The sequence below is a fragment of the Oncorhynchus keta genome, unplaced genomic scaffold, assembly GCF_023373465.1.
Source record: "Oncorhynchus keta strain PuntledgeMale-10-30-2019 unplaced genomic scaffold, Oket_V2 Un_contig_25531_pilon_pilon, whole genome shotgun sequence".
Lineage (NCBI taxonomy): Eukaryota > Metazoa > Chordata > Actinopteri > Salmoniformes > Salmonidae > Oncorhynchus > Oncorhynchus keta.
This window is the reverse complement of record NW_026284494.1, coordinates 1-7,898: the sequence shown is the minus strand read 5'-3', so window position 1 is coordinate 7,898 and position 7,898 is coordinate 1. Positions and strand designations below refer to the sequence as shown.

The 7,898-nt window shown below is 47.3% G+C and overlaps 1 protein-coding gene across 2 annotated transcripts; it reads right to left on the bottom strand.

Moving 5' to 3' along the window:
• Positions 1-1,591: 1,591 nt before the first annotated feature.
• Positions 1,592-3,483, bottom strand: LOC127922389 (telomeric repeat-binding factor 1-like). 2 transcript variants are annotated; one of them, XM_052506103.1, is made up of 4 exons: positions 3,390-3,473; positions 2,996-3,184; positions 2,041-2,141; positions 1,592-1,699 (listed from the first exon to the last, which is right to left on the bottom strand). In XM_052506103.1, the coding sequence occupies exons 1-4, from the start codon at positions 3,438-3,440 to the stop codon at positions 1,669-1,671; spliced, it is 372 nt and encodes a 123-aa protein (XP_052362063.1). In that variant the 5' UTR covers positions 3,441-3,473; the 3' UTR covers positions 1,592-1,668. The 2 variants fall into 2 exon arrangements, with proteins under 2 accessions (XP_052362063.1, XP_052362064.1); XM_052506104.1 differs by having other exon boundaries at positions 1,594-1,699; positions 2,996-3,145; positions 3,390-3,483.
• Between the last annotated feature and the right edge of the window lie 4,415 nt (positions 3,484-7,898).

Genomic DNA, 7,898 nt, shown 5'->3' with positions numbered 1-7,898 from the left:
CCAAGACAGAAACTTTGACAGACCTTTTCCACATTTTGTTGCATAACAGCCTTATTCTAAAATGTATTAAATGTGTTTTTTTCCTCATCAATCTACACACACAGCCCATAATGACATCAAATAGCTCATAATGACATCACAATAGCTCATAATGAATTTAATACATAATGAATGTATTAAATATATTTTTTAAAAGGCATTCAGACCCTTTAATCACAGTTACAAGCTTGGTACACCTGTATTTCGGGAGTTTCTCCCATTTTTCTCTGCAGATCCTCTCAAGCTCTGTCAGGTTGATGGGGAGCGTCGCTGCACAGCTATTTTCAGGTCTCTTCAGAGATGTTCGGGATCGGGTTCAAGTCCAGGCTCTGGCTGGGCCACTCAAGGACATTCAGAGACTTGTCCAGAAGCTACTCCTGCGTTACCATGGCTGTGTGCTTAGGGTCGTTGTCCTGTTGAAGGTGAACCTTTGCACCAGTCTGAGGTCCTGAGTGCTTGAAGCAAAGTTTTCATCAAGGATCGCTCTGTACTTTGCTCATTTCATCTTTCCCTTGATCCTGACTAGTCTCCCAGTCCCTGCTGCTGAAAAACATCTCCACAGCATGATGCTGCCACCACCGTGCTTCACCATAGGGATGGCGCCAGGTTTCCTCCAGACGTGATGCTTGCATTCAGGCCAAAGAGTTCAATCAGAGTTCAATCTGGTTTCATCAGACCAGAGAATCTTTAGATGCCTCCAAGCATGCTGTGATGGACTCCTCGATAAAGGCACGCCTTGCCACTACCACAAAGGCCTGATTTGGTGAAGTGCTGCAGCTGACGGTTGTCCTTCTGGAAGGTTCTCTCACTCAGAAGAACTCTAGAACTCTGTCAGAATGACCATGGGGATCTTGTCCTCCTGACCAAGGCTCTTCTTCCCCGGTTGATCAGTTCACCGGGCGGCCAGCTCTAGGAAGAGTCTTGTGGTTCCAACGGGTCGTAATACGTTGGTATGAGTTTTATCTTTGTCATTAAGGTGTATAGATTGACGAGGAAAACAATGAACTTAAATCAATTTTAGAATAAGGCTGTAACGTAATTGTTTGTAGTCTGAATACATTTAGAATATACTGTATACATTCACAGGAGTGCAGTTTCCATGTTTCAGAAGGTGACCTTCCCTCCTCTCCATTAGCCGAAACAAGTCTTTATTTTTACAAGGTTCATTCTTTATTATTATTATTATTAATTTTACCCGTTTTCTCCCCAATTTCATGGTATCCAATTGTTTAGTAGCTACTAACTAGTCTCATCGCTACAAAAAAGTAATGCGTCCTCCGATACACAACCCAACCAAAACCGTACTGCTTTTAACACAGCATCCAACCCGAAGTCAGCCGCACCAATGTGTCGGAGGAAACACTGTGCATCTGGCAACCTTGGTTAGCGCGCACTGCGCCCGGCCCGCCACAGGAGTCGCTGGTGCGCGATGAGACAAGGGTTTCCCTACCGGTCAAACCCTCCCTAAACCCGGACGACGCTAGGCCAATTGTGCGTCGCCCCACGGACCTCCCGGTCGCGGCCGGTTACGACAGAGCCTGGGCACGAACCCAGGGTCTCTGGTAGCGAGCTGGCGCTGCAGTACAGCGCCCTTAACCTCATTCATTCAAAGTAACTTACTACGAACACTCACCTCATAAGAACACTGGTCTCCTGATTCCTGATAGGAAAAAGCAGCATACGTTACTTTCACCTCAAAGATAATTTCTGAACTGAACATCAATGACCGTTTGAGGTCGCTTTCCCCATAATGCTTCGGTTGAGCATCTTCATTTGAATTCACGCTCGTAGTCGACAAGACCGAATTACACAGAATGCACTGTTACGATGAAGACAACACACAAAAAAAATATTACTACATTCAATATTCAGTAAAATCAAATAATAAGTCTAATCAAATAATTTGGATTTGGTATGCAGGGTTATTAAAAACAATGTTTCAATAGATCTATAAAATAGTGAGATTATAGTAGATAAAAGACATATTGAACCAGTCCTTACACTTTGGAGTGTTCAGAAGATTGGCTGGTCGTATATGACGCCTCCCGAGTCTCAGAATCCTCCCCCGTCTCCTGGCCTGCCTTGACCACCTTAGTGGCTGCCTGTAACACAGGGGGTCAAGCAGAATAAAAACACTATTACAGGAGTTACTTCCCAAAAGGCACCCGATTATCCCCAAGTAAGTATGTAAGCCTTGTACGAGCCAGAAGGACCCATAGGACAGGAGGCTAGTCCCTGCTTCTGTAGTTGATGCACCAGTGCACCCCCCACCCCCCACCCCAATCCCTTACCTGTTACATCCACTTAATTAATTAGTGAGGTTTGAGGGGAGAAGACAGGTTAAATAAGGATTTTTAAGCATTTGCGACAATTGAGAAATGGATAGTGTCAAGCGTTTCAGAACACCTACACTTTCAAGGGTTTTTCTTTATTTTATTACTATATTTCTACATTGTAGAATAATAGTGAAGACATTAAAACTATGAAATAACACATATGGAATCATGTAGGTAAAGAAGTGTTAAACGAATCTAAATATATTTTATATTTGCGGTTCTTCAAATAGCCACCCTTTACATTGATGACAGCTTTGCACACTCTTTCATAGTTTTAATGTCTTCGATATTATTCTACAATGTAGAAAATAGTAAAAATAAATAAATAAAGAAAAATCCTTGAATGAGTCTGTGTTCTAAAACGTTTGACCGGTAAGTGTACATCTTTGCAATTCATTTATTTTTTGTTTGCGTCTGTTAGCATATTTAGCTAGCAGCCTCCATGTAAAAATCACTACTACTTGTGCTCATGATGTTAGCATTCTAATAATCGAAGACCAATGGGCTTTTGTTTTGGCGCCCCTTGTGTTTCTAATATGAAATCCCCCAAAAAAGAGAAGAGTGAAGAACGGTATGAACATCTGGATAACCCAACTCTAGTCACTGGTTCAGGTCCCTACCTGGAGCAGGAAGTCCGACGGGTGTTTCTCCAGGAAGCGATCCAGGAAGGTCTGTATGTTCTCCAGCAGACGGTTCCAGCTGAAGTTGAGCAGGAACGGGTGGTACGTGTCCCTCTTACTCACGATCAATGACAGCTTGATTCCCAAGTTCTGGAAACGAAGGGAGGGAAATATAGCCCGAGTGCCACTCTGTTGGTGCGATCACGACAACTACCTGTCACTCATCGTCATTCCAAATGGCTTGACAATGACATCAATGGAGATGGCAAGAGCACACACAGATCCGGGACCACTCATATATAGTCATTCATTATTTCATGGAAATCCGTAAAACACTGGACAGGTACTTTAAAAGTCCCCAGTCATATATATGTGCTGTGGAGGCATTGCTTACCTGTGGGATTTCACACTCCTCCTCGAGCCATTTGAGAGTTGATGAAGCCATGATGCAGTTCCCTTTCTCCAGACACACAGCGACACTCTGGAGAGAAGACCAGTGAGTCAAAACACACAGCGACACTCTGGAAGAGAAGACCAGTGAGTCAAAACACACAGCGACACTCTGGAAGAGAAGACCAGTGAGTCAAAACACACAGCGACACTCTGGAAGAGAAGACCAGTGAGTCAAAACACACAGCGACACTCTGGAAGAGAAGACCAGTGAGTCAAACCACACAGCGACACTCTGGAAGAGAAGACCAGTGAGTCAAACCACACAGCGACACTCTGGAAGAGAAGACCAGTGAGTCAAACACACAGCGACACTCTGGAAGAGAAGACCAGTGAGTCAAAACACACAGCGACACTCTGGAAGAGAAGACCAGTGAGTCAAAACACACAGCGACACTCTGGAAGAGATGACCAGTGAGTCAAAACACACAGCGACACTCTGGAAGAGAAGACCAGTAAGTCAAAACACACAGCGACACTCTGGAAGAGAAGACCAGTAAGTTAAAAACACACAGCGACACTCTGGAAGAGAAGACCAGTGAGTCAAAACACACAGCGACACTCTGGAAGAGAAGACCAGTGAGTCAAAACACACAGCGACACTCTGGAAGAGAAGACCAGTGTGTCAAAACACACAGCGACACTCTGGAAGAGAAGACCAGTGAGTCAAAACACACAGCGACACTCTGGAAGAGAAGACCAGTACGTCAAAACACACAGCTACACTCTGGAAGAGAAGACCAGTGAGTCAAAACACACAGCAACACAGTGGGAGGAAAGACCAGTGAGTCAAAACACACAGAAACGCTCTGGAAGAGAAGACCGGTGAGACAGCAACACAGTGGGAGGAAAGACCAGTGAGTCAAACACTGCAACATTCTGGAAGAGAAGACCAGTGAGTCAAACACACAGCAACACACTGGAAGAGAAGACCAGTGAGTCAAACACACAGCTACACAGTGGGAGGAAAGACCAGTGAGTCAAACACACAGCAACACAGTGGGAGGAAAGACCAGTGAGTCAAACACACAGCAACACAGTGGGAGGAAAGACCAGTGAGTCAAACACACAGCAACACAGTGGGAGGAAAGACCAGTGAGTCAAACACTGCAACACTCTGGAAGAGAAGACCAGTGAGTCAAACACACAGCAACACAGTGGGAGGAAAGACCAGTGAGTCAAACACACAGCAACACAGTGGGAGGAAAGACCAGTGAGTCAAACACACAGCAACACAGTGGGAGGAAAGACCAGTGAGTCAAACACACAGCAACACAGTGGGAGGAAAGACCAGTGAGTCAAACACACAGCAACACAGTGGGAGGAAAGACCAGTGAGTCAAACACACAGCAACACAGTGGGAGGAAAGACCAGTGAGTCAAACACTGCAACACTCTGGAAGAGAAGACCAGTGAGTCAAACACACAGCAACACAGTGGGAGGAAAGACCAGTGAGTCAAACACATGCAACACTCTGGAAGGGAAGACCAGTGAGTCAAACACACAGCAACACAGTGGGAGGAAAGACCAGTGAGTCAAACACACAGCAACACAGTGGGAGGAAAGACCAGTGAGTCAACACACAGCAACACAGTGGGAGGAAAGACCAGTGAGTCAAACACACAGCAACACAGTGGGAGGAAAGACCAGTGAGTCAAACACACAGCAACACAGTGGGAGGAAAGACCAGTGAGTCAAGCACACAGCTAACACAGTGGGAGGAAAGACCAGTGAGTCAAGCACACAGCAACACAGTGGGAGGAAAGACCAGTGAGTCAAACACACAGCAACACAGTGGGAGGAAAGACCAGTGAGTCTAAACACACAGCTACACAGTGGGAGGAAAGACCAGTGAGTCAAACACACAGCACACACAGTGGGAGGAAAGACCAGTGAGTCAAACACACAGCTAACACAGTGGGAGGAAAGACCAGTGAGTCAAACACACAGCAACACAGTGGGAGGAAAGACCAGTGAGTCAAACACACAGCAACACCAGTGGGAGGAAAGACCAGTGAGTCAAACACACAGCAACACAGTGGGAGGAAAGACCAGTGAGTCAAACACACAGCAACACAGTGGGAGGAAAGACCAGTGAGTCAAACACAGCAACACTCAGTGGAGGAGAAGACCAGTGAGTCAAACACACAGCAACACAGTGGGAGGAAAGACCAGTGAGTCAAACACATGCTAACACACTGGGAAGAGAAGACCAGTGAGTCAAACACACAGCAACACAGTGGGAGGAAAGACCAGTGAGTCAAACACACAGCAACACAGTGGGAGGAAAGACCAGTGAGTCAAACACACAGCAACACAGTGGGAGGAAAGACCAGTGAGTCATAACACACAGCTAACACAGTGGGAGGAAAGACCAGTGAGTCAAACACACAGCTAACACAGTGGGAGGAAAGACCAGTGAGTCAAACACACAGCACACACAGTGGGAGGAAAGACCAGTGAGTCAAACACAGCAACACAGTGGGAGGAAAGACCAGTGAGTCAAACACACAGCTACACAGTGGGAGGAAAGACCAGTGAGTCAAACACAGCAGCAACACAGTGGGAGGAAAGACCAGTGAGTCAAACACACAGCAACACAGTGGGAGGAAAGACCAGTGAGTCAAAGCACACAGCTACACCAGTGGGAGGAAAGACCAGTGAGTCAAACACACAGCAACACAGTGGGAGGAAAGACCAGTGAGTCAAACACACAGCAACACAGTGGGAGGAAAGACCAGTGAGTCAAACACACAGCAACACAGTGGGAGGAAAGACCAGTGAGTTAAGCACACAGCAACACAGTGGGAGGAAAGACCAGTGAGTCAAACACACAGCTACACAGTGGGAGGAAAGACCAGTGAGTCAAACACACAGCAACACAGTGGGAGGAAAGACCAGTGAGTCAACACACAGCTCACACAGTGGGAGGAAAGACCAGTGAGTCAAACACACAGCAACACCAGTGGGAGGAAAGACCAGTGAGTCAACACACAGCAACACAGTGGGAGGAAAGACCAGTGAGTTAAGCACACAGCAACACCAGTGGGAGGAAAGACCAGTGAGTCAAACACACAGCAACACAGTGGGAGGAAAGACCAGTGAGTCAACACACAGCTCACCAGTGGGAGGAAAGACCAGTGAGTTAAGCACAGCTCACCAGTGGGAGGAAAGACCAGTGAGTTAAGCACAGCTCACCAGTGGGAGGAAAGACCAGTGAGTTAAGCACACAGCTCACCAGTGGGAGGAAAGACCAGTGAGTTAAGCACAGCTCACACAGTGGGAGGAAAGACCAGTGAGTCAACACACAGCTCACACAGTGGGAGGAAAGACCAGTGAGTTAAACACACAGCATCACCAGTGGGAGGAAAGACCAGTGAGTTAAGCACAGCTCACACAGTGGGAGGAAAGACCAGTGAGTTAAAGCACAGCTCACCAGTGGGAGTAAAGACCAGTGAGTTAAGCACAGCTCACCAGTGGGAGGAAAGACCAGTGAGTTAAGCACACAGCTACACAGTGGGAGGAAAGACCAGTGAGTTAAAACACACAGCAACACTCTGGAAGAGAAGACCAGTGAGTTAAGCACAGCTCACCAGTGGGAGGAAAGACCAGTGAGTTAAGCACAGCTCACCAGTGGGAGGAAAGACCAGTGAGTTAAGCACAGCTCACCAGTGGGAGGAAAGACCAGTGAGTTAAGCACAGCTCACCAGTGGGAGGAAAGACCAGTGAGTTAAGCACAGCTCACCAGTGGGAGGAAAGACCAGTGAGTTAAGCACAGCTCACCAGTGGGAGGAAAGACCAGTGAGTTAAGCACAGCTCACCAGTGGGAGGAAAGACCAGTGAGTTAAGCACAGCTCACCAGTGGGAGGAAAGACCAGTGAGTTAAGCACAGCTCACCAGTGGGAGGAAAGACCAGTGAGTTAAGCACAGCTCACCAGTGGGAGGAAAGACCAGTGAGTTAAGCACAGCTCACCAGTGGGAGGAAAGACCAGTGAGTTAAGCACAGCTCACCAGTGGGAGGAAAAGACCAGTGAGTTAAGCACAGCTCACCAGTGGGAGGAAAGACCAGTGAGTTAAGCACAGCTCACCAGTGGGAGGAAAGACCAGTGAGTTAAACACAGCTCACCAGTGGGAGGAAAGACCAGTGAGTTAAGCACAGCTCACCAGTGGGAGGAAAGACCAGTGAGTTAAGCACAGCTCACCAGTGGGAGGAAAGACCAGTGAGTTAAGCACAGCTCACCAGTGGGAGGAAAGACCAGTGAGTTAAGCACAGCTCACCAGTGGGAGGAAAGACCAGTGAGTTAAGCACGCGCTCACCAGTGGGAGGAAAGACCAGTGAGTTAAACACAGCTCACCAGTGGGAGGAAAGACCAGTGAGTTAAGCACAGCTCACCAGTGGGAGGAAAGACCAGTGAGTTAAGCACAGCTCACCAGTGGGAGGAAAGACCAGTGA